At 49.1% G+C, this 26,288-nt stretch overlaps 1 protein-coding gene across 3 annotated transcripts in view; it reads right to left on the reverse strand.

The window, feature by feature from the left end:
* Nucleotides 1-26,288, reverse strand: part of CASKIN1 (CASK interacting protein 1) — a 116,232-nt gene that overhangs the window by 23,797 nt on the left and 66,147 nt on the right. The window contains exons 2-11 of one of the 3 annotated variants that reach the window (XM_083473947.1): nt 20,939-20,990; nt 15,114-15,211; nt 13,935-14,080; nt 12,679-12,774; nt 11,331-11,461; nt 7,556-7,664; nt 7,189-7,297; nt 4,466-4,560; nt 1,784-1,901; nt 632-880 (exon numbers count right to left, since the gene is read on the reverse strand). In XM_083473947.1, coding sequence (XP_083330073.1) covers nt 632-880; nt 1,784-1,901; nt 4,466-4,560; nt 7,189-7,297; nt 7,556-7,664; nt 11,331-11,461; nt 12,679-12,774; nt 13,935-14,080; nt 15,114-15,211; nt 20,939-20,990 — 1,203 coding nt within the window. Of the gene's footprint in view, nt 1-631; nt 881-1,783; nt 1,902-4,465; nt 4,561-7,188; nt 7,298-7,555; nt 7,665-11,330; nt 11,462-12,678; nt 12,775-13,934; nt 14,081-15,113; nt 15,212-20,938; nt 20,991-26,288 lie in introns of those variants that run through there. The other 2 variants (XM_083473948.1, XM_083473949.1) reach the window with 2 other exon arrangements.

The following is a 26,288-nucleotide window of genomic DNA, read 5'->3' on the forward strand; positions in this document are numbered from 1 at the left end:
GAAAGTTCTTCCTACTGTAAAGCCTTGTAATTTTTTGTGATTTTCAACCTCTCTTGCAAGCCTGAGCTTGTTCCAAACTTCCAACCTCCTCTTTGCAAGCGTTGGCTACTTGTGTATACTCTTCCTTCGTGATTTCCCCTTTCTTATATGTGCCCCTTTCTTTTTTATATTTTTATTAAATTTTAACATATCATTTTCAATAATCATAAAACATAATTTTATGTCTTATACAATTTTTTGACCAATCACATCTGAAAATTTTCCAATCTTTTCCACTTAATTTACATTTCATACTTCCACTATTACATGTAACTATCATAATTAATGTCTCTCTTCTTTATCTTCTTTGCAATATTTCATATATTTCTCCTCACAAGACTTATTGTGGTCCTACTAGCGTAATTTGTTTATATGTGCCCCTTTCAAACCTCAGCTCTTCAGTAAGCTCCTTATGCAGCCGCACTAGTTTCTTTCGACGCCTGACCCACATCCTTGGACGCATTCACACACAGAGAGCAGAACCTGGATGAGGACGGGGAATGAGAGGAATGCAGGAACCCCCCTGGGAGCAACAAAAAAACATGACAAAAGCACAAATCAGAGGCAAACGAAGCGATGCAGGACAGACTACCTGGGACGGCGCCAGGCCCTTCCACAGCGCCGTGGGGGAGCCGGCGGTAGCCAAAGGAACTGAAAAGAGGCTGGTGAGGGTTTGGTGGAGGTGGAGGCAGGAAATGGACCTGATGATGGGAGGAGGAGGTGATGATGGAGGAGGAGGAGGAGGAGAAGAAGCAGGAATGGCCGTTAGGCACCGAGGCCCCTCCAGCTGGGAGGGAGATGGCTTGAAACTGCCCCCGGTAAGGCCCAGCGTCCCACGGACCTGGCAATAGAAACAACAAGAGGCAAACCGTGAAATGGGTCCTGCAGACCTGGAGAAGGAGGAAGGGGATTTTTAAGCTGCCTATCAAAGTTGGAAGATAGGGAGTCAGACCCAACTGGCTTCATACTGTCAGCACTGACTGGCAGTAGCTCTCTGGGGTTTGGGGCAGGACCCAACCTTTTCCTGTGTGGCTGCTTTCCACTGAGTCAGACTACTGATCCACCTAGCTCAGTGTTGCCTACATGGGCCGGCAGTGGCTCTCCGGGGGTTCAGATGGGGCTCTCTCCCAGTCTTACCTAGAGACGCCAGGGATGGAACCCAAGACCTTATACATGCTACTGCCCTTCCCGTTAGGAATGTAGGAAGCTGCCTAGCTTGGTATATCGAGCTCAGTAGTGTCGACATTGACTGGCAGCAGCTCTCCAGTGCTTCAGGCAGGGGACATTCCCATTCCAACCTTTCTGTATGCAATGCAGATGTTTGTCTACTGAGCCAGCCTGTGATCCTATGGAAGCCACACCTGCACTTCCTGCCCCCACCTGTGCCAGCTGCAAAAAGTCATAATTGTTAAGATTGGAAGGGACCCGAAGTCAGCTAGTCTACAACCCATTGCAATGCAGGAATCATAGCTGAAGAGAGCCATGGAAATTGGGTGGGCCTCAGCAGGAGGAGCTCAAGGGTCCTGCGTATGCTACAACTTCCCTGGTATTCCCAAAGAACAGCCATTCAGGGTGAAGAATCGGAATTGCCTACGCTCCGAACTTCCCCTTACTGATTTGCTTTATGGCAATGAACAGAAAACTCCGGGGTCTCCATCTGCAAAGGGCCTCACACCTCAAGAATGAGGCAGGTCAGGTAGGAAGCGATAGGAGAAAAATAGCCCACACAGGGAGGAAGTCTTGCCTGTTCGTTTGCTGATCGCTTCGACGAGGGTGGAAGGGAAGTAGCCCACACGGTCATTGCCGGTCCGGTTGTCGTGGATGCAGCCTTTCCACCGGCCGTCGGCATGCTGCTCCAGGACCTGGGAAATTGGGAGGGTAGTGGGGGGTTAGTAGAGAAAGGGGGGACCAGGTAATGGGCCACCTTCAAAATGGGTTGCTCAGGGCCTTGACAACAGGTTGGCCATGGGAGCTGGAAGATGCCACCCAGCCTGGGATGTTTCAAGGCCTCAAGATGGCCTCCAAGCCCCAGCCCCCTAACTCAAGAAGTCTTCCCTACTAACCCCAGAGTGTCCTAACTGCAGTTCCTCAGTAGTGTGCCAGGGGGAGCTGGTCCATGTAGAAACTGGCCTATGGTAAAATTTGCATTCCTTGCTCCGCCCCTTTTGTCTCTGGCCACGCCCACCCATCATGTGCCCTCCTCCCCCAAGACAGCCCGGATTGCAATGTAGCCCCCAGGCTGCCAAAATGCTTTTTCACCCCTGACATAAATCCTCTGAATGAGGGAGAAACCAGGGTTAGACCCTCCAGGTGTTTCATAATAGGACTTGGGGAGAGATCTGCGTTCTAATTCACACCCTGGGCTGGTTAACCCTGAGCCAATCACTATGGAATCAGAGTTGGAAGGGACCACAAGGGTCACCTAGTTCAGTTTGCTGCAATGCAGGAATCTTCTGCCCATGGGGCTCGAATCCATAACGCTGAGATTAGGCGTCTCATGCATTACCAACTGAGCTATTTCAGGTCCCATCAGCACCAGCTGAAGATCAGGGATGAGAGGAGATGAGATCCAGCAACATCCAGAGGATGCCACATCTCAACCAGGCCTCGTCTTTGGCCCAGAACAGACCCCCTTTGCACGGTGCACTGCCAAGGCTGAAGAGCTTTTTCCAAAAACTCTAATGCTTAGATTACTGCGGTCCACAAGCAGATGGCTGGCTTGAGGCACTTCAGGCAATGCAGGTGGCTAATCCTAAATACAGCTACAATAGCAGCAGGTGCTCTAACTGGCAAAGCTATGGATGTTGATCCGACACTTTCACACTCTTTGGCTATCCTATATATAGGAATGGGGCCGGTTCCTCAAGCTGAAAGCATTTCTGCAATCTCTCACTTTGCCTGGTGGGTGGAACCCTCTGCTACCTTGTCTTTGGGCTCCTCCTGCACCTAAGTGATGGGAGAGGCATCTCCCGAGATGTGTCTAGGACCAGTGAAACTTCCCCCCTGGGCAGACAGGGACGCTCCCAGTATCCAAGGGCACCTGGGGAAGGCATGTCAGAGAGAGGCTCTGCCCAACGTGGAGAGGGAAGTCAGACTCCCAGAATATCCTATGTATGGTACAATCACATCTTGAGTAGGGGCTACGTATGTTCCAGTGATGGTGCGCATACACAAAAACACCTATATTTGAACTTGCATGAGCATCCTTACCTTCCACAGCTGATTCACCAACCTGGCTTTAACCTCTCATTCCCCAGCAACCAGCAAGGTAGAGAGCGTCAAAACTCTGCACCTGGATTACTGGGCAAGCCTTGCTCAGGGTGCAGGCTCTGGGGGCAGTCTTGTGGGGCTGCCCAAATTCCCACAAGATCTTGCGAGAGCACCCCTGAGCAGGGCTTGCCTGGGAAACAAGGTGGAGCGCTTAAAAGCTCTTTTTGCTTGCATTTAATTGGGCAGCTTTCAACCACGCAAGGTGTGGGGTTTTTTTAAGCCAAGCAGTGCCGGCAGGTTTCAAATCGCTGTAGGCAATTGGAAGATCCAAGAAATGTGTTGGTCGATGGAACCACCGGGCTAAGCTGGCCCCAAGGTTGGACTTGCACAAGTTAATTGTGCATATGATGCAGCCGTACCATGTAGGAACGGAGTCTTCCGCAGGCCGAAAGCGTTCCTGCAATTGCTTGCTACACCTAGTGAGCAGAGTCCTCTGTTCCCTTCCTTTTGGCTCCTTCTGGACACAGGTGACAAGGGAGGCATCTCTGCCTCCTGAGATGTGGCCATGTCTGTTGCAACATCCCCCTTTGGGCAGGCAAGGACACTCCCAGTATCCTATGGTGCTGTGGGGAGCATGTCAGAGGTGACAAAAAGGGAGACAGAACTCCTGGCTCCCCTTGCCCCTGCCCCCTCTCGGATCCTCGCTAGCTGCTTCCCGCATTCCCGGCAGAGGCCCCCACATCTGGCTGGAGTCCTCCTCGGGGTCCTCAGCTTATCTTCCATTCCTGACTTGGTCAGCCCAGTGTTAGAATATTCCGTTCCACCTTAAGAGGGGCAGGCATGATTGTTGTGTGTCACATGCCTGTTTACACTCCAGCACAGCTTGCTGGGAACTTCCGTTTGCATATAGCTTTTGCTTATGCTGCTTGCTTGGACACGAAGGGGAGAAGACATGTTTTTCCTCTTGTCCTGATGTACGCTGAATAAACTGCTTGTAAATATGCTTTACACAGCCTCTCCCTGCCACTTCTGTTGTGCGTTTACTCTACTGAGTTGCGTGCCCAGCTTCTGAAGCTCTGGGTCGCAGATTCATGCTGCATCAAGGACTGGAGTTCGACTGGCACATCGGCTGGTGGGCTGGAGCCAGCTGGGGGCTTGCCAATTGCCCCCGATTCCTTAGCAGCATCCCAACACCCAGGACAACAGGCAAACTCACTGTGATGATGTCCCCGGCTTTGACGTTGAGGCTGGTCAGGTCGTAGTTGTTGCAGTAATCTTTCACGGCCCTGACCTGCAGGGCGGCGGAAGCATCTAGGCAGAGACAAAGGTAAAGGAAGAGGAGGAGGCGGTTGCATGCGTCCTAGCGAAAGAGGCGCCGGGGCTCAAGACTACAGGGAAGCAGGGCTTTTCCACCCAGGGACCCTTCCTCCGAACCCTTGGCGGGGCCAGCAGAGGTTGTGTGTTGGTGGCAGATGGGTACTCTGTACATGCTTAAAGGCACTGCTTTACCTGACCAAGGAGTGGGGCAGATCAGTAAAAGGCAGTGTTGTGTAGTGGTAAGAGTTGTGCTTTAAGACCTGGGGGACCGGAGTTCACCCTCAGCCATGGAACTTGCTGAGTGACCACAGGACAGTCTCCCAGCCAGAGCTACTTCACAGGGGTGTTGTGCGAATAAGAACGTAGAGGCATGGATACCTCTTGGAGCTCCTCGGAGGAAAGGTGGCATATAAATGTAATAACGAACAATAAATAAATGGAAGAGGAAGGATTTGCAGCTTCCCATTGTTTAGCAACAGGAAAACCAAGCTATTTATTCTACCTAAGTAAATTGGTAACCCAGGAGAGGTTGTTTGTGTGAAAGGATTGTGAGCTCTGGTTCTGAAAGCAAAGCCCTGCACTCAGAACATGCTCAGAGGCACCTCACTCTTTAATGCTATAGCTGTAAATCTTTTGCACCTGGCTCCAGGTGGTAGATGTTTCTGTTCCAGCAAAAAAACCGAAGCAGACCTTGCAAGACTGACATCTGCCTGGCCGAAGACATTTGGGGAAACCGAGGCAGAGAAATCCAACTGGCAACCTCCTCTAACTAGGGAGGGAAGAAGGCTCCAATTCCCATTCTGCCCTGCACCTGTCATGCACAACACTGTTTCATTCTCCTACAGTTCACCTTTTGCCCCAAACTACATTGTTCATCCTGTTGTTTCAGAATTACATAACTTGTGTAATTACGTAAGTTCCATTCCACCCTGTTCATTTTAATGCCAAGGAATGCAAATTGGTGTGGTGGTGGTGGTGTGTGTGTGTGTGTGTATAATCTGAGGACTAAAATCAACAACAGCAGATGCCAACTATATTTGCTGGGTTTATTTCTATTCCAGACATGGGGCAATTAAGTAAACATGGGCAATCTGGGCTCCTGTTTCTGTTTCCGTCGGAATTCTCCAGCATCCCTTCTCCTGCCCTGTGTTAATTAAGATGGGAGTGTGTAATTGGCTAAGAATTCTTCCAGAGAAGCCTCCCTAAAATGAGGCGTTGCACAGGTATCGCCCTCCAGCTCCCAGCATTTAGGAATATTCAAAGAAGAGACTCACCTGGGAACGGCCAAATTTGGGGCGAGTTTCTCTCCCTGCTCTACAGATTAAACCCACTTGGAAAACGAACGGTTCACCCATTGCAAACCGCTTCCTGAAACCTACATTTATAAACTGTGAGATTCCCAATTCTGAGGTACCTACAGAGCTAGTGAAGGGGGCTGGAAATGAGGCCCCACAAACCCGCTAGGTGGCGTCTGGCAACCTGGATTTCCTTCGTTGTCTTTGAAGCGAAATGGGTATAAACAATCAACACAGGTGGCTGTTGTGATGATGACTGGGAGAGAATGCCTACAACGTGATTTTAGGACTTTAGAGAAAGCACCTACATTAGCTTAAAAACACGCTAGAGGGAGACAGAGCGCTGTGGCATCGCCATTCCTCTTATATTTGGCGTTTATCATTTTCTGACTGTTGAAAGGGCCTCACATTCACAACCCCAAAGCTGCATGCTCCAAAGTGAAGGAAAGAGAAGGCCTTAAGGTCTGTCAGAGAGACCCTCCTTGTGATAGGAAAGACAGTGACATAAGACAAGGCCTTCTCAGTGCCTGCCCCCTCCCCTTACGGAACTCCCCACGCCCCACCAGAATGAGATATAACAAACCTCCACATTAGCTTTATTTATTTGTTGAGGCCTTTGTAGCATGATTATCCTGATGCTGATTAGGGTTTAAGGTTCCATGTCGTGTTTTTATATAAAGGATGTATGATTTCATTCCAGTTTTTTTATTTTAAATTTAATATTACAGTTTAATTTAATACTACACCTGTAGACAGCCCTGTATAGGGACGTTTATTGCTTGATGTTTTACTGTGCTTTTAATATTTTGTTGGAAGCCGCCCAGAGTGGCAGGGAAAACCCAGTCAGAAGGGCAGCATATAAATTTAATAATAATAATAATAATAATAATAATAATAATAATAATAAGCAGCAGCAGCAGCAGCTGTGTTGTAAGCAGCCTGGTGCTCTGATCCAGAGGAAATGCTGGGTCTAAGAGATACAAAATTAATCCCTTAAGTGGGTTGGATCCCACATAGGCCTGCTGAAATTAACATGAAACATGGCTAATGGAGGCCCATTAACCTCAATGGGCCTAATGGCCTGGCATAAAATGAGTTGGGTACAATCCAGTTCAATAAAAGAGCTGTGCAACAACAGCCCTGCCAGGGAGGCCAGCTGTGTCATCTCCCGTTCTGCAGGCTACATTTGTGTGAGGGGAGAAGGCAGAACACCTCCACTCCCGTGCGGCCAACTTTAGACTGACCGTAGAGTCGGACGGGGCTCCGAGGGTCATCTAGTCCAACCCCCTTTAATGTAGGCATCGCAGCCGAAATCCCTTATCCTCACCTCGGAGCATCTGCTTGATCTCCCTGCTGGCCTGGGTGGCCGTGAACTGGTTGACAATGTCCAGAGCCGTCTGGCTGTAGGTGTTTCGGATGTGAGCGTTGATTCCGCTCTGCGAAAACAGACAGGGGTGGGGTGGGGAATAGGGTGGGCTGCCTGAGACAAGGAAAATGGAGATCTGGGATCGTGGCGAGGCTAGTGAGGGCAAGGAAGAGCCTGAAGATGCCATCCAGGGAGGGCACCGGCTCTCTGGAGCTCAGGGAACCTTCAGCAAGCTCTGCACCTTGGCACAAGAGAGGGGCTGCCCCCCATGTTCTGTGCCCTCCCTCTCCCCGCCATTCCTGCAAGCAGACCAGGGCAGGGTGCTTACATCCAGGAGGAGGCGCACAACCTCCCTCTTGCCGCATAAGGCCGCCTCATGCAACGCAGTGCCTGCCTTCGTCTGCCGGTTGATGTCGATCCCGGACTGGAGCAGGAGTCTGCAGGAGGAAAGAGAGCAAAACAACAACAACAACTAAGCCCCCAAACCCCTGGCAGATGCTCCCGGGTTCAAGGGCGCCTGCCAAATGGGCAGAAATCCAACAGGTGCCACTGCAGAGGCCTGGAAATGGAGCTACAGAGACAAGGAGCCCCCAGACAGAGAGAAGACAAAAAAAAGGTCTGTAAACTTTCACCCGCTGCAAATTCCACGCAAATAATGTATTTCATTCTGCTTTCTGGGGTTTTGAAGGAGCCATGGCTACTTGAGTCTTCGAACCCATTTCCCAGAAGCAGCACTGAAGACCTTTTTTAATTTCAGGGGGAAAGAAATAAGCGGCGCACTTGCACATTAAACCCATGGGCATTTGCTTTGGCCAAACGTTTGCCCCAGCTTGGCTTTCCTATGCACAAAGTATCAGTGCCTTACATCAGGAGGAGGAAGAAAAGGCACCCTTGACTCACAAGGGTTTCCACGCACACTTTGGATGTGTGAGCCTAACACACTAAAAATGGGGAGAAGGGGTGGGGTGGTCCTGCTAGATAAGGTGAGGTGGCCTAGCAAGACCATCCGATGCCAGGGTAGATGGGAGGAGATGCCTGGGGCTGAAGGGGGCTGTAGTCCCAAAAAGCTAGAGGGCATCAGGTTGAGGATAGCTGAGCTAGGCGATCTCACTTAGCCCCTCCTGGATTCAAAACCACTCCATCAATCAAGACTCTAGCCCTGATGAAACCTCAGTTGAGGCTCAATTCTCTGCTCCTCCCCAGGCAAGGTCTCTGAATACTGCTTGCCCCTGGAGGAAGACCCTCACATTTGCTGAGCTATTAAGTGGCTGTTTCCTGTCCACTAAACTCTTGGGCCCCGCAAGACTACCCCATTAATAACTCCCAGGACAGGAAATGACTTGGCGGGGGGGGGGGGGGAGAGATGCTTACAATTAATGCTTTGCCTGCAGCTCCTGCCGCCCTCTGACTTCTCTTTTCTGAAGCCTTCCAGGCCCTTCTCTACCTTACAAGGCTGATGCAAGGACAAGCGAGATAGCAGATGCAGAGCATTTCGACAGTTGCCCATAATAGGCCAGGGATGAACCTTTCTGGCTCTCATGGGTAATAAATACTCCGAGAAGCTCAAAATCCAGGCATCCCACACAGAGGCAGAACCCAGGGGGCAAAAGCAAAGGAGGCTGTAATATGGAACATGCTGGGGTTCAACCCACCCCAATGGGGTCCCTTCAACATGCCAGGGAAGACAAGAAGCCCTATATAACGTATTGCACAGTGGGGGCCTGCGCTACCCCAATAGGGACATCCCACCCCATCCATCATTCCATCAGGCTATAGGAGAGGGGAGAAGCTGGTCTGAGACTTCTCCATCCGCTGAAAGGCCACCACTCTTTGGCTCATCCTCTCCCAACCCAGCTGGTCATTGCAAGGACTTCAGGACAATGACCAGTTTGAGCAGCTTCCTCCCTCCCAATTCCATACACATTGTGGTTTTTTTTAAGACCCTAGGCTTGCTGGTAGGAAGAGTCCTATCATGGATATAAACAATGGTGGAAGTTGAATAAGAACCTAAGAAGAGCCTTCTGGATCAGACCAATGGCCCATCTAGTCCAGCATCTCATGCTGGAGTCACAGATGCCCCATGGGAATCTGAACCCAAGAGCCCTCTCCCCTCCTGCAGTTTCCAGCAACTGGTTTTCAGAAGCATCTCTCCCTCTGACTGCAGAGGCAGAACAGAGCCATGCTGGCTAGCAGCCATACAGACCCCTCTCTTCCATGAATTTGTCCAATCCTCTTTTGAAGCCACCCAAGTTGGTGGCCATCACTGCCCCTTGTGGCAGCGAGTTCCATAGTTTAACTATGTGCTATGTTCTTTTATCTGTCCTGAATCATCATCTTTTTTTTTTCAGCCTAAGAGCAGGATTACAGATGCTTTAAAAAAATCTAATGCAGTAATCCCTCATCTTACACAGGGGTTTGGTTCCAAGGGTTATGCATATATACGAAAATTGTGTCTGCCCAGGACTCTTGGAGCCATGCCACTGCTAGCAAGTGGGGAGGGGGGGGAGAGCACCCCCAGAGCAAATGGGCCTTGCCCAGCAAACAAGGCAGAGAACTTAAAAGCAGTTTCCATGCCATGTAACCCAAGCAGACCTGGTGCAATGCAAGCTTTTTAGCTCCCTGCCTTGCTTGAGGGGTGAGGTCAACTCAGCCTGTCAGCTCTCGAAGGCCAAGGATGCTCGCGTGAGAACTCACGAGAACTCAAATTATCATGAGCGAGATCTCACGAGAACATCCCAGAGCCAGTGCATGGAAAGGGCCTTGCTAAGCAAGCAAGGATTAAAAGCCCTTTTCGAACTTGACTTGTGCAATTTCTCCCCCCCCCCAAATTTTTATTGATTTTCCACATTTATCACAAAGAAAGCATAACAAAACACACAGCAAAGAAAAACACAATACACTACAATAAACTAAACTAAACACGAAAGAAAATTATTACTTCAACTACCTAAATCTCTTTACATTGGTGACTGACTTCCTCAAATCCCCTCTAACTGAATTTCATTATGTCACCTGTGTAACATTTCTCCAAATTCATATTTCTCATTTCATTTACTAACCTCTTCACCTTTATTAATATTCATTGACTTGTGCAATTTCAACCAGCCCAGCTCCAACTGGATGTGCTTGAAATCATGCAAGCCAAACGCATCTAAGACGAGGTGTTGCTGAGAAATACAGAGAAATAAACAAACGTGGGGCAATTTGTCTGTGAACAGAGCACTAACCCTCCTAACTACTGTGGGAGGAGGAGGAGGAAGAGCAAAAAATCTGTTTCCCCACCCCCCCCAAAAAAGCATTTTAAGAACAATGATCTCTAGAAACACGGTCCTGCTCTTCCTCAACCTTGCACCCTCCAGATGGTTTGGACTACAAATCCCCACCCAGCTGGTCCACTTTGGACTACAAGTCCCATCAGCATGCTGGCTGGGGGCTGATGGGAGTTGTAGTCCCAAACATCAGAAAGACACCAAGTTGAGGAAGGCTGCACCACCCCTTCAGGAGCCTCATTCCGGGCTCCTTCAAGTGGAAACACAGCACGGAAATCTCACAAATGATCCTAAGCGCTGTGGGAGAGGCCTCCAGAGGCCAAGATTAGCAGCTGCTATCCTGCTGAGATACAAGCCCCAGATTAGCGCAGCGGAGGCTGCAGACAATTTGCTAAGTGAGTTGCGTGCCAGCGGGGTGCGCAGGGCGGCTCCCTTCCTAACACACTGGCGCACACAAGAGATGAGAGGTGGACCCGGCAGTCTTGGGATTTGCAATTTCAGCCACTAATGCATCAGGAGCGGAGGGGGGGTAGGGATAATCCTATGCTGCAGGAAAGCCGGCCGGCCAGTCAGATTGCCAGTGCTGATGCCAAGACAGAGATGCAGGCACCTAGACCTTGAAAAGCCTGGAGAGCAGATCCTGGCTGGACGCCCAGGAGATTTGTCAAATATCTGAAAGCTGACTGGCACCTTGGCGGTTCTGCAGGCACTACGAAACGGAGGATGAAATCTCCCCACGACAAACACTTAATGTTTAATATCCATCTTCTGTGCACTGTGCCAATGCCATTCTTCTTCTACCCCTCCCCAGACGCCAGGCAGAAGGGGGCATACCTGATGATGTCAATGTGGCCGTTCTTGGCGGCCAGGTGCAGGGGGCTGGTCCCATTGGGGTCGGTGATGTCTCCTGGCTTGGGCTCCAGGAGGGCGGCACACATGTTGCTGCTCAACAGCAGCTGCACTACCTGGAGGGGCAAAAGAGATGATGATGATGATGATGATGATGATGATGATGATGATGATGATTTTTTTACACCCCGCCCATCTGGCCGGGTTTCCCCAGCCACTCTGGGCAGCTTCCAACAGAACACTAAAATACAATAACCTATTAAACATTAAGAGAAGTCCCTCTGCCTGGTTCCCTGTAACTTGGCTTCTCACAGCGAGGGAACCGCCAGAAGGCCCTCAGCACTGGACCTCAGTTAACGGGCAGAACGATGGGGGTGGAGACGCTCCTTCAGGTATACTAGGCTGAGGCTGTTTAGGGCTTTAAAGGTCAGCACCAACACTTTGAATTGTGCTCGGAAACGTACTGGGAGCCAGTGTAGGTCTTTCAAGACCAGTGTTATATGGTCTTGGCGGCCGCTCCCAGTCACCAGTCTAGCTGCTGCATTCTGGATTAGTTGTAGTTTCCAGGTCACCTTCAAAGGTAGCCCCACATAGAGCACATTGCAGTAGTCCAACGGAGAGATAACTAGGTGGCTGGAGGAGAAGCAGCACGAGGGACAACGGAAGCCACCTGATTCCAAGCCAGAGCTCAAGATTGACTGCAAAGGACCAGCAGCAATGGCTTGCCAGGATTTCAGGCAAGGAGTCTCACTCAAGTCTCTCCAGAGATGCCAGGACTGAACCCGGGACCTTCTGCACACACAAAGCAGGTGCTCTATTACTATGGCCCTTTTCATAAAAAAACAAAGCAAGGTTCTAGTCCTCAGCGTTCTGAACGAGGGCTGCACTACATGGTGACAAAGGAAGGTGCCTCATACCAAGTCAGACCACTAGCCCATCTAGATCAGTATTCTCGACACTAGGGTTTCCCAACCTTGGGTCTCCAGCTGTTTCTGGACTACAACTCCCATCATCCCTAGCTTGCAGGACTAGTGGTCAGGGATGATGGGAATTGTAGTCCAAAATCAGCTGGAGACCTAAAATTGGCAAAGCCTGGTCTACACTGACTGGCAGCGGTTCTCCAAGGTTTTCGGCAGCGGTCTTCCCCAGCCCCACCTGGAGAAGCCACTGGGGGTTGAAGCTGGGACTTCCTGGTGTGTTCTCTCCCACTGAGCCTACAGGAAGAGGGCAGGAAGTCAACCTCCTGCTTCTCCCAGGGAAGCATTTGGTTACACACCCCACCCCACCTCAAGCGCTCACCCCCAATTTATGCCGCCACAGCCGGTTGACTTACCCCAACCCTTCCGAACTCGCAGGCCAGGTCGAGCGGGGTCTTGCCCGAAATGTCCAGGATGCAGGGGTTGGACTGGTGCTGGAGGAGCATCTCTGACTGCGGGATGGAGAGAGCGAAAAAGAGGCAGGCACAACAAAATGCAGACGCTGAGTGGAGTCATGGGCCAAAATCCACCAGATAGAGGATTCGATCTCTCAGCCCACTGTCTGCATTGCTGGAGTGTCCTGGGTGGGGTGTGGGGAGCTGCTTCCCAGGGGTTTCTTCCCACACCACTCCAGCAGGAGGGAGAGTCCAAATAGGAGAGGCAAATAACATTTGGTGTGTTCAGGCCTTCACCTGAACACTTATGCGCCAAGCCCAATAAGGGAGCAGAGGGGCAGGCATAAGGGAACAGGGGTTTGGATTTGGATTTGATATCCCGCTTTATCACTACCCAAAGGAGTCTCAAAGTGGCTAACATTCTCCTTTTCCCTTCCTCCCCCACAACAAACACTCTGTGAGGTGAGTGGGGCTGAGAGACTTCAGAGAAGTGTGACTGGCCCAAGGTCACCCAGCAGCTGCATGTGGAGGAGCGGAGACGCGAACCCGGTTCACCAGATTACGAGTCCACCGCTCTTAACCACTATACCACACTGGATGTGGTGTAGGGCACATGTGGTGTAGGGGTAGGGCACATGTAAGCCCCACCTCCATCAATGCCATGCACTCCCCACCAGACCCCAATGTTGCCCAGGATCTGCAGGGACGGTTTGCTTACGGATTTTATGGGCCCTTTGCAAGTCAAAGACAAGTCAAATTCTCTATGCCATTGGGCAAGTAAAATTCTCTTCCCACCCCCAGAGAGCTGGAACAAGATGCATCTCTCATGGCATGGCGCAGATGAGGGAGAAAATTGGTTTTGTTTGCACCTCAATGAAAAACAACCTCATTTGCGCTTCTCAAACCAATAAACAAACTGAAACAGGGTCAGCCTTCAAAATTGGCTCTCCTCCGAATTTCTCCAGACAAACAAAGCTTGCAGAAATGCATATATTGGGGGGAAACGAGCAAAAAAAAAAGTCATCTTACTTAAAATAATATACAGAACTGCACTGCAGTCAATGGAAAATTTGCTTGCAAAAGATATCTATCAGCCAAAAATGCATGCAAAAATGTGTTTATCGGGAGGATTTCACATTGAAGCGCTGAGAATTTGAGACTGACAGATTCATCTATCCCTAGGCAGGACCCCCTTCCCCACCCCTTTTGCCCCTTACCACATCATAGTGGCCGTGCTGGGCTGCCAGGTGCAAAGGGATCTGCCCTTCATCCGACTGAACATTCACAGAAGAGCCAGCCTTCAGCACCAGCTTCATGGGGTCCTTCTTACCCTGCCAGGCAGCATAGTGCAAGGGACGCATCCCTGTACCACATCCAGGAGGGGATGGGGAGAGAGAGAGAGATTATCAATGCTAGCATTGAAACCACCCTTCATTTCTGGGGGCATAACTCAATCCAAAAGAACTGGGAAAACTTCTCAAGGCACAGGGAGAACATTGGAAGTGTCCAACAGCCACCTCAAACAAACCACAGTATCGGAATATGGGAAACTGTGGTTTGCCCAAACCACATGTAGTTAATATACTAGGACCTGGTGGGATCCACTTGCAACTTGATGACACACTGGTTGAATTATATTTGCTGGGCTTGTTCCAGCTGCCTCCAAAGAAGGGTTCTTAATAATAAAAACGCATTAAGGTCATAGTGTAGATGGGCACAAATCTGACCTCAAAGCTGGCAATAGCCACAAGCCCATGGGGGTACTCCAAAGCTGACCTTAAGGTGGCCATAAAGGAATAGAGGAACAGAGTGGGGGCACCAGTGAAAAACAGCTGAATTGCAATTCATCAAGAGGCTGATTGCATGTGTTAACTGGTTTACCGATGCCAGGGTGCCTGTGGTATCAATACCTGGTTTGTGTGGAGGTGTAACATAACCATTATCACTATCTCTACTTTTCTGCTTTGTCTTTCCTCCTGCCCTCACTGTTTACAATCCCTCGCACACCTCAAATCATGATCTATGCAATATTGCATGCTTCTGGTGGAGTGGAATGCAGCCCAAAAAGTCTTAGGCCATAGTACGTACACATGTCCCGCCCCACCCGCCGTCATTAAGGTTGTTTTCTTTGCAAGAGACTAACAGCTTCTCCTCTAAAAATGGGACACATGGCATGAAAAAAGACCATAGGACTTCCTTCAGCACCTTGTGAGATCTGCCTCTTTCTCTCTCTCTCTTTGTTCTCTGCTGTAGTACAGCTCAGTTCCCCAATTCCAGAACCCACCATGACCAAAGCAAAGCCCCGCCCACTCAATCAAAGCCCCGCCCACCTTTCCCCAAATCCCACCCCCAGGCGCTCTCTGCATTCCTTCTAGGAGTCTCTCTCCTGTGCTTGCCTTTGTTATCCTTGATATCCACAGCAGCCTGAGCCTCCAGCAGCAGGGAGATGAGTTCTGTGTTGCCATTGAGGGCCGCGTGGTGCAGGGCAGAGAATCTGCAAGGAAAGGGGGCAAAGCAGAGATGTCAAGTGCCAGAGAGACTTCCCACCACGACTACCACCTCCTCTTGCCCTGCCCAACTCCCCAGCTCTCAGTTCACACCAATGCAGAAAGCAGCAGCCCCACAAAAAGGTAACCCTTGCTAAATTTGGCCCTGCTTCAGATTTTCAGGCCAGCTCAGAGCTCCCAGAGCTCTCTCCCCTTTCCTTAGATCAGCAGGAGATGCACTGCCCAGGTACAGCTGGCACAAAAGCAGGTCAAGGCTTTCTCTGCCGCAAACCCCAACTCTAAGGGAAGGACCTCCCCAGGATCCTTCCTGGCTCCCACACTCTATGCGCTCTCTCTCCTTCCATGCATGGCCAGAGGCAGAAATGCTTCTGAATACCAGTCGCTGGGGATCACTGGTAGAGAGAATGCTCTTTTGCTCAGGTCCTGCTGTGGGTTTGCCACTGAGACATCTGGATGGCCACTGTGAGAACAGGATGCTGGATCAGATGGGCCATTGGCCTGATCCAGCAGGCTCTTCTTATGTTCTTATCTTTAGTTGCATGCACCCAGGACGCGGGTGGCGCTGTGGTCTAAACCAGAGCCTAGGGCTTGCCGATCGGAAGGTCGGCAGTTCGAATCCCTGTGACGGGGTGAGCTCCCGTTTACTCGGTCCCTGCTCCTGCCAATCTAGCAGTTCGAAAGCACGTCAAAGTGCAAGTAGATAAATAGGTACCGCTCCGGCAGGAAGGTAAATGGCATTTCCGTGCGCTGCTCTGGTTCGCCAGAAACGGCTTAGTCATGCTGGCCACATGACCCGGAAGCTGTGCGCCGGCTCCCTCGGCCAATAAAGCGAGATGAGCACCGCAACCCCAGAGTCGTCCGTGACTGGACCTAATGGTCAGGGGTCCCTTTACCCTTTACCCAGGTAGAATGATAGAACGGTAGACTTGAAAGGCACCACAAGAGTCATCTAGTCCAGCCCCCTGCAATGCAGGAATCTTTTGCCCAACATGGGGCTGAAACCCAGGACCCTGAGATTAAGTCTCACAATCTACCAATTTAGCTACCCCAGGACATACTGCTGTCCTGTTCTCCCTGGGCTCCTGAAGAAGCAGGCAACTGGCCAGGAGTAACCTCAAGGGAGCAGCAACCAAAACAGTATCCCGGGCTGGTCCAGGCTCAGAGTCCAAGCAAGTAGAAGCCAGTTTCTGATGTTTCTGTGTCATGGTTTCCCAAGCATGTGCACAGATTTTAAGGTCATCATTTTTTAACTGGCTTTAGTGTTAGTTGGTTGCATCCTACCCTGGCATCTGCTGGTGAAGAGCAGGTAATAAATTTAATTATCATCATCACCACCAGTCCTTCCTTGCTATCCCAGCCTCTGGAGGCAGATGCTGACCTTCCAGGAGAGGCCTGCCAAGACCCGGGTGTCTATCTTGGCGCCAGTGAAATACTTTCCCCGCTGACCGGCACACACTTAAAAATTATCTATGTGTTTTTAGCTTAATTTTTTAGATCCTGGATTAAACCGGATTTGGTACTGCTCTACAACTTTGCCTCTCGCTGCTACTTCCAGATTATTATCGTTTTACTGCTTTTAAACAATGGGTAGCTGCTCCAAGAACCTTTTGGGGCTAAAGAGGAAGACAGAAAACTTTTAAAAATAAATTAAAGAATTAAATGACCAATGGGTTTTTTGGACAGAGAGGCAGTGATGAGGATTACGGGCTGGATGTGTGCACGTAAGTCATATCTCGATCCCAGGATATTTGGGGAAGACGCACGCAGCTTTCCAAACATTTCCATAAAAGCACAGACCCAAACTCTGCAGATGTAAACCAGAGCAGAGTTGTTATAGCTGCTAAGGAATGCCCCAATTTAGCACAGGGTTCGTGGGGTCTGCTTGGCATTGTAGCGATTCCACACATACACACAAAGAGAGAGAGAGCAATGGGACTCAGCAAATCTGTCTCTCTCGCTCTTTCCAGGAAAGCTGCCCAGAAGCCTGGATTTCAGCGTTCCCTGGGATTTGTGCATCTGGGGGCCATGGGGAGGACGTGAGAAACGCACTTGGGCGCCTCCGAAATGCTTCCAGCAGAGAGGCTGTTCCTGTTATTTTTCTTCCTTAGATCACTCCACAAGTAAAGCAAAAATATCCCTCTCCACTGAGCCATTTCGGTTTGTTTTTCTGCGTTTTTATGTTGTGAACCGCCCTGAGACCTACGGGTACAGGTGGTTATACAAATTTGTTAAATAACCAAATAAAACAAAAGTGGGGAGAGAGGAAAAGCAACAACCGTATACTCTGCATTGAGCTCCTTGGAGGAAAAGGTGGGGTATGAAATGCAACCGTTAACGAATATTCTGCAACGCCACAGTGATGGCACCAGTTCAGCTGGCGCACTGAGATACAACGCAACGAGGTATTCTCTCTCTCCCTTCCTCTCTCAGACACACACATGGCTCCTTGCTTGGGCGGCCTTTGGTCTCTGTGAGACTGCTCAGGATACTGACCAAAGAGACCTATTCTCTCCCCTGCCTGCACAGGGCCAGAAAAGGCTGTGTGCTGAGCACCCATCCCTTGCCTGAAGCCAGAAGAGCCCAGCTTTGCGTGGGAGTCTGCGCCTCTCTCCAGCTAATGGAAGAAGCGTCCCCCCCCCTTTCCGCCCCCTCGTCTTTCAGCAAAGACTCATTTACTTCTCCGTCTCCTCCGCCTGCCGCCTGCCAAGCCGTCTGCAAGGGCTGCTTGGAAAGGGAGGTGGCACCTGCCCAGGAGAGGACAGAGCCGTTCTCTTCCGCCAAAGCAGGCTTCCCCAACCTGGAGCCCTCCAGAAGTTGATCTTTTTATTTACGACTATTTATTAAATTTATATCCCACCCTTCCTCTCAAAGGGCCAAGTTCAAAGACCTTAACAACTGACAGGCGCCTTCACTGTACTCTCTTCAGTCCCTGCTAAAAGCATTTTTTTGCTTAGGCAAGCCCATCCACATATGTAGAAGGTTGGCACAAATTTTAATTTGTTTTTAGTCCATTGTTATTTTGACTTTTCAAAAGTTTCAAATTATCGTTGGCAATTTTATTGTTTTATTTTTTTTCTAAACCGCTTTAGGGGTTGGTTTTGTAAAACTATGAAGTGGCGTATAATTTTGTTGAACTAAATAAAATAAATAAAGGAGCCCAGGATGGAAAGAAACAAGCGATTATTAAACAATATAAGCGGCTTATGACCAATTCCACCAAAAAGAAGTCAGAGGTGGCACCTGTCTAATATTTAAGGGGACAACATTCCAAAGGGCTGGTGCCACAACACTAAAAGCCCAATGCCTACATTGCAGGGAACAGATGTTCCTGGGAAGATGGTGCCTTCAAGACAGCCTGCAAACAGCCATGATTGACTGGGTATATAAGGGGCGCCATGATCTTTTGGGTATCCCCGTCCCGAGTTGTAGAGCGCTTTAGACCTAACAATGCACCTCCCCTAAATCCAACCATCTTGAACCCTACGAGGTTTTATATCCCACCCTTCCTCTGGAGCACGTGACTTTCCCCAAAGAATCATGGGAACTGTAGTTTAAGGGTACTGGGAACTGTAGCTCTGCTAGGGGTCACTATGATTTCCAGGATTCTTGGGGGGAAATTTTGTACTTTAAATGTATGGTTTGCTACAGGTGTAGAACAAAAGCCTGTCTAGTCGAGCATCCTGGTTTCTGCAGAGACCAGTCAGGTGCCCTGAAGCATAAAGCCAATAGTCATCCCCTGGTATTTGCCCCAAAACCTGGACAAAGAGCTTGTGTTTGCTGCTGTTTTGATGCCATTTGGTGGTTGGCTCCTGTGAAAACAGGATGCCAGACTAGACGGGTCATTGGCCTGATCTGGAAGCCAGGCTCTCCTTATGTTCTTTGGTTTTCCGGAAGGACACACTAACCTGAATTCACAGAGATCTCACCTGGGGAGTGCAGAGAAGGGGGGGGGGAGAGTTTGCTCCATTGTACTATTTTCCATCTCAGCAAAAATTGCCTCCTCTCATCTCCTGCAAGTCATCACAACAGTGAAATTACCTGGGCCCCGGCAGCTGCAAGCAGCTTTCTTATATCAAGAAAGGAATGGAAAAGGAATACACTTCAATGGGAAGCAAACGAGGTCACCTCATGAGGCAGCAGAATTGCTTCTCCCCCCCCCCCCTTTCAGGCACGTGCAGCGAACAGAATTAAGAATTCTGCCTTCGGAATTCTGTGCCTGGCATAAATCACACAACTCAGACAGGGTTGTACAATGGTTCTCTCAAATTTTGCGCCATTTCCTTCTTTTGTTGAAGAGTGGGATGGAGTGCAACGCACCACTCAAGATCCAAGTCTCAAAGGAGGCAGTGAAGGCCAGCGACCTGGATGGCTTTGAAAGCGGATGGGACAAAACCATGGAGGAGAGGAGAGGGCTATCAATGGCTACTGCTCTGCTTCTCTGAATGCCCAGTTGCTGGAAAATGCAGGCGGGGAGAGGGCTCTTGCGCTTGAATCCTTGAATTGCAGGTTCCCCAATGGTCGGCCACTGTGAGAACAGGATGGGCCACTGGCCTGATCCAGCAGGCTTTTTTTAACGACCTTAAGTCATGGGGAGGCCAGGCACAGTGCTTGTGATGTACAGAGGAGGCCACAGAGAGAGCTTCATGAGGTCCTCTGCAAAACTGGATGCAGGCAACACAAGGGGGTCTTAAGAACAAAGAGAAATTTCTTCATGCTCCCCTCCTGCAAGCCTTTCCATCCACTTCTTTCTTTCTTTTATTATTCCTTCTTTATCCCGCCTTTCCTCCAAGGAGCACAATTCTCTTCCTCTCCCTGTTTTAGCCTCACAACAACCCTGTGAGGTTGGCTGAGCCCATGCACAGCTGGAGCAAGCCCCCTAGGCAGAAACTTTCCCCAGCCTGCTACCCTCCCAATTTTGAGGACTACAACAGTTCCCATCAGTCTCGGGCAGCGGAGCTGTATTGATGTTGGGGGCTGATGGGAGTTGTAGTTCCAAATGTCTGGGGGAAAGCCACTATCCAGCCCTCCCCCACAAAAAAAAGTATCTCTTAACCATTAACTATTTCCATCTGTGGGAGACAGACAGATTCTTAATGGCTACTGTCTTGCTGTGTCCAGGATCTGACAGGATTGGAGGAAGCCTTGACCAATGGACAAAGCTCTGGGCTTCCCAAGGAATCCCCTTTCCTATCGCTTGAATCCATTGGTTAGGATCCTTCCCTCTGGAGCTACAGAAAACAAGTTTGCTTCATGTTTGTGTGGCAGCCCTTCAGATATCTGAAGATGCCTAACACAGGCTTTCTCAATCTCGGCCCTCCAGATGTTTTGAGACTACAATTCCCATCATCTCTGACCACTGGTCCTGCTAGCTAGGGATCATGGGAGTTGTAGGTCAAAAACATCTGGAGGGCCGAGGTTGAGGAAGCCTGGCCTAACATAACCCCTCTTCTCAGTCCTCTAGATAAACATCCCCATCTCTTTCAACCGTTCCTCATAAGACTTGCTTTCCTTGCCTTTTCCAAGTTCCTAGATCCTTGGATCATATGGTAGCTAAAAGTCTCCCCTTTCCTTTCCTGCTCACTGGGCACCTGTTGGATGCTGGAGAAAAGGACCCTGCTGCAGAGATAGCAACAGCCCTTCAAACCCCCCACCCCCAAGACACTGGACCGCTACCCCACTGGTGCTAATGGATAAACAGATTTCAACCTACTTACCCATCAGTGTCTTGGAAATTCACATTCACCCTCTTGGTTGATCCCAGGAGCTCTGGGGGAGAAAAAACAATGAGAAAAAGAATGTAAGGATTAGAGGTGTGGAAGAAACAGAATAAGGAGCAATATTGCACTAGATGTGGCGTTGCTCCGACTTGGTCTAAACTGCTTCTGGCTCAGGTGGAAGGTTGCCTTCCTCATCGGCCCTGCAGCAATATGCCTTAACAAATCCCAGCAGAGGATTGGGGACACACCCAGGGAATGGAGCGACTCGCCTGTTAGGAAAAGTTGCAAGGTTTGGGACTTCTAAGTTTATAAGCAGGGGTCAGCAAACTTTTTCAGCGGGGAGCCAATCCACTGTCCCTCAGACCTTGGGGGGGGCAGATTATATTTTGAAAAAAATAAATGAATTCATATGCCCCATAAATAAATAAATAAATAAATAAATAAATAAATGGAATTTCAGCATAACAATTTATCAAAAATACATCATCCTCATCCCCCCCCCCAAAAGAAACACACACCCCTCACCCACCCCAGACTTCCCTCAGCTCCTCTCTCTGGTTTCTCAGCACATATTGTTCTCTGCATGTTATAAAATTGCAGAGATCCTCAGTTTATCTGTCTGTATATTATCAATAAGGGAGTTTGTGAATGTTTATTCGAAACCTTCCAAGGAGTCCAGTTCATTTTGTTTCTTTAAGTACTTCGTAAAAGGTTCCCATTCTTCTTTAAAGTCACAGTTATCCTTGTCACATAGTTTATGTGTCAATTTCGCACATTCCGCATAGTCCATCAGTTTCTGTTGCCACAGTCCTATGCCCCACAAATAACCCAGAGATGCATTTTAAATAAAAGGACACATTCTACTCATGTAAAAACACACTGATTCACGGACCATCCGTGGGCTGGACTGAGAAGGCGATTGGGCCACATCCAGCCCCCGGGCCTTAGTTTGCCTACCCATGGTTTAGAGGAAAGGTGAGTTGGAGGCAACACAATGAGTTTATGAAATTAGGCATTGCACAGAAAATGTGGATTGAGAAACGTTCTTTCTCACAGCACTAGAACTCATTGACATCCTGCGAAGCGGATGGTTGGGAGATTCAGGATGAGTAAAAGGACTTCTTTTTTGTTTGTTTTAAATTTTCATAATTGATCCTTATTCAAAGATATACAGAAATACATACCCACTGCAAAGCATCTTTTTTATAACATACTGAGATAAAACAGCTGCTTAGTCTAAAAGAGAACAAAGTCAGAAGGAAGAAAATACAAGAAAAGGAGAAATCTAGAGGAGGAGAAAGTAAGAGGGAAAAAAGAAAGAAAAAACTAGAGTAAAATAAAAGGACTCCTGGCTCTCTGCAGCTACAAACGATATTCATTCTTTAAGATCCGACCGTTCTATCTTCTATAATCTTCAAACCCAGATGTTACAAGTTCATTTTCTCTTTCACGCAAAAAGTCCGCAAGAAACGTTCAAGCCTTAACAAACGTTAGTAAGGATTTTTCTCTAATTAAACACATTAGCCTTGCCATCTCAGCCAAGTCCCATCATTTTATCAGCCATCCTTCTATCTGTAAAAGAAAGGACTTCTTGGCACAGCACATTGTTCAACTATGGAACTCACTGCCACAAGAGGCAGTGGGGGCCATCCACTTGCATGGCTTTAAATGCGGATTAGACAGATTCGTGGAAGAAAGGGCTATCAGTGGTTACCAGCCATGATGGCTCTGCTCTGCCTTCACTAGGGGAGGAGGCAACGCTTCTGAATACCAGTTGCTGTGCTCTTGCGCTCAAATCCCACTTCCCCCCTGGGGCATCTGGTTGGCCACTGTGAGAACAGGATGCTGGGCCTGATCCAGCAGGCTCCTCTGATGTTATGTTCTTATGTTCAACTGGGGAGAGGATGATGGGGTCTGCACGCCCACAAAGCCACTTGCTGTGGCTGAGTCAGAAGATGGGTGGAGGCTGATGGGGAGAGAGAGGTCTGCTTCAAAAACTGGTCTTTGGCCCATGTGAAAGCAACCACACATGGCCATTTCTGCCAACAGAGGAAGGATAAGACAAACGAGCTGCAGGTTCCCGGGATCAGAAATTCCACAAATATAATTGCAAGGGGAAAGAAGTTGCTATGGCAACCCCAGATTTGTCTTGGGAGGGTTTCTGTGTGTTTGGGGTGTGCGTGGAGACAGATGAAAATCTGCTTCAATCTTGGAGAAGACACCGGGAGCCTTGAGATCTCCGCATGAAACCAAAGTCCCCTTGGCAGCAGCCTTCCCCAATCTGGTGCCCACACCCCATACGTTTTGGACTAAATTCCCATCTGCCCCTTGAGCCAGCACAGATGATATGATAACAAGTTCACCCAATCGACGTTTCACATGTTTTGATCATTTAGTGTTGATTTTAGTTTCTTGTGCTTTTACCGATACTTCTAATGTTCTGCTTTGAGGCTTTATTAAAATCAGGTAGTATTAATTCTGGAGGGGGTTAAAGAAATAAATGGTGGTGCTGGGAGGGGGCTGATGGGAACTGTACTCCAAAACATCTGGAAGGCGCCATGTTGAGGAAGGCTGCTTTAGAGCGCATAATGCAGCCGAATCCCCACAAGCATTGCTATGGATTTCCTAATGCTCACTGTTAAAAATCTGGATTGTGTGTTCATGCAGAAAGGAATACAGTGGTACCTCGGTTTACGAACAGCCCTGTTTACGAACTATTTGGTTTATAAACTCCGCAAACCTGGAAGTAGTGTCCCGGTTTGTGAACTTAACCTTGGTCTAAAAACAGAATCCGAATGATGGAAGGGCACTGGCGGCGGGAACGGGTGCATCGGTTTAAGAACGGATTTGGTTTAAGAACGGAATCAGGAACGGATTAAGTTTGTAAAACGAGGTACCATACATAGAGATGTATCTAGTGTCAGGGAACTGCCCTTGGCTCAGAGGCGAAGAATAGAAGGGCAGTTGTGTTACAGGGAGCCTCTGAAAATCTTGCGAAGAAGTTCCTCTTCCGGGGAGGAGGAAAACCCCACCTCCAGTGGGGAAGAGGTGCAAGGACCAGAGGATGCTGGTGGGAGCCTTAACACCGCTCCTGGGCAAGCCGGACAGGAGGGAAACACGCCCTTGCCATTGCCCATCCTGCGCAGTAACTTAAGGCGCAAAGAGGGAAGGAGAAGGTTGGGGGTAACAAAACTTTTATGTTGTGGGAGGTCCAAAAAGAGACCACTCCTGGATTCTGCTAGCGATTGAGCCAGACATGAGCTTTGGAGCTCTTCACTGTAAATTGTTTGCACCAAAATAAAACCTGTAAAACACAGGTTTGGAGTCCTGCCTGGTTACTCTCGAACAACCGCAGCAGCCATCTGACATCTAGCAAAGGGCCACGGAGGCAGAGAAGATGTCCCAGTGGCATCTCTGAGTAAGGCCAAGAAGGACTCCAATCCCTGGAGAGCCGCTGCCAGTCAGTGTAGGCAGTATTGAGCTAGATGGACCAAAGGTCTGATACAATATAAGGCTGCTATTATTTCATCCTTTTGTTCAGAATCATAAGGACTAGACTCTTACTTTATTTTATTTTTAGGGGAAGGTCAGGAAGGTTTCCTGCCTGAATTTCTGGAGAGCTGCTGCCAGTTGGTGTAGACAGTAATGAACTAGATGGATCAAAGATCTGACACTGTTTAAGGCAACTTCCTATGTGCTTCGACATAGTCCAAAAAGGAGAAAGTGGGGGGGGGATCAGGACCTCCACCCCAGTCTATATCGCAAGACCCATGAAGAAAATGGGATGTGCACGTGCGAAGGAAAGGATCGGGCCTTCCCCCCCACCCCTCCTCCCACCCCAGGCTTGGAGGAAGCACCCACACAATCCAATTTCCCATTTGCTACTTCCCTGAGACCAGGAGAAGGAGCAGTGTGCTGATAATGGGGTTAAGAGCAGAGAACAGCCATCGGTCTTCTTGACAGGGAAAGCACAATCAGGGAGAGAGGCTGGCTTGTTAAGGAGCAGCGCAGAAGGAAAGGCGGGGGGACGGAGAAGAGGACTCGAAGGGTGGCGATGGATGTCGAGGGTGCAAGGAAGGACGTGGGCTCCGCAATTTGCTTTTATTTAGCAATGAATGAATCATTTGCAATTTAAGCCACCTAAGTATATGGGGTGTTGATGGCATTAAGAAGCACAGAAGCAGCTCACTGGTCCACTCAGCTCAGTGTCACCTGCACTGGCTGGCAGCAGCTCTCCAAGGTTTCAGGCAGCGGTGCCTCATAAGAAGAGCTTGCTGGACCAGGCGAATGGCCCATCAAGTCAAGCATCCTGTTCTCACAGGGGCCAACCAGATGCCCATGGGAAACAAGTAAGTAGGATTTGAGCACAAGAGCAAATCTCCCTTCCTGCAGTTTCCAGCAACTGGTATTCAGAAGCATTGCTGCCTCCAACCGTGGAGGCAACTAATGACCATCATATAACAATTGACAATAACACTGCTAAAAATGCACACTGATGCAACTTGTAAAACCCAGAATAATAATGCCAAACACAGCATGTGCATATATATCAGGCAATTATAACTGGTCAAATGCGGATGGCCATATTCAAAAACTTCGCCACTTGCTCTGTGGCTGACTTATTGCAGCCCTGAAACAGAGTAGTCATAAGAGATTTATCACCTCTCCGTCTCCTCCTCCATCAAGCTAAACAGACTCAAGTCCCTCAACCGTTCTTCATAAGGCTTGGTTTCCAGACCCTTGATCATCTGGGCTGCCCTCCTCTGCACACATCCCAGCTGGTCAATATCCTGCTTAAATTAAGACACCCAGAACTGGACACACGACTCCAGGTGGGGTCTGACCAAGCCAGAATAGACTGGTACTCGGGAGAAAAGCAATGACAAACCTAAAAAGCAGAGACATCACCTTGCCGACAAAGGTCCGTATAGTTAAAGCTATGGTTTTCCCAGTACAGTGGTACCTTGGGTTAAGTACTTCATTCATTCCGGAGATCCGTTCTTAACCTGAAACTGTTCTTAACCTGGAGACCACTTTAGCTAATGGGGCCTCCTGCTGCTGCTGCGCCACCGGAGCACGATTTCTGTTCTCATCCTGAAGCAAAGTTCTTAACCCGAGGTACTATTTATGGGTTAGCAGAGTCTATAACCTGAAGCGTATGTAAGCTGAAGCATATGTAACCCGAGGTACCACTGTAGTGATATATGGAAGTGAGAGCTGGACCATAAAGAAGGCAGATTGTCGAAGAATTGATGCTTTTGAATTATGGTGCTGGAGGAGACTCTTGAGAGTCCCATGAACTGCAAGAAGATCAAACCTCTCCATTCTTAAGGAAATCAGCCCTGAG

The sequence above is a fragment of the Podarcis liolepis genome (genome assembly GCF_965112155.1).
Source record: "Podarcis liolepis genome assembly, chromosome: 14".
Classification (NCBI taxonomy): domain Eukaryota; kingdom Metazoa; phylum Chordata; class Lepidosauria; order Squamata; family Lacertidae; genus Podarcis; species Podarcis liolepis.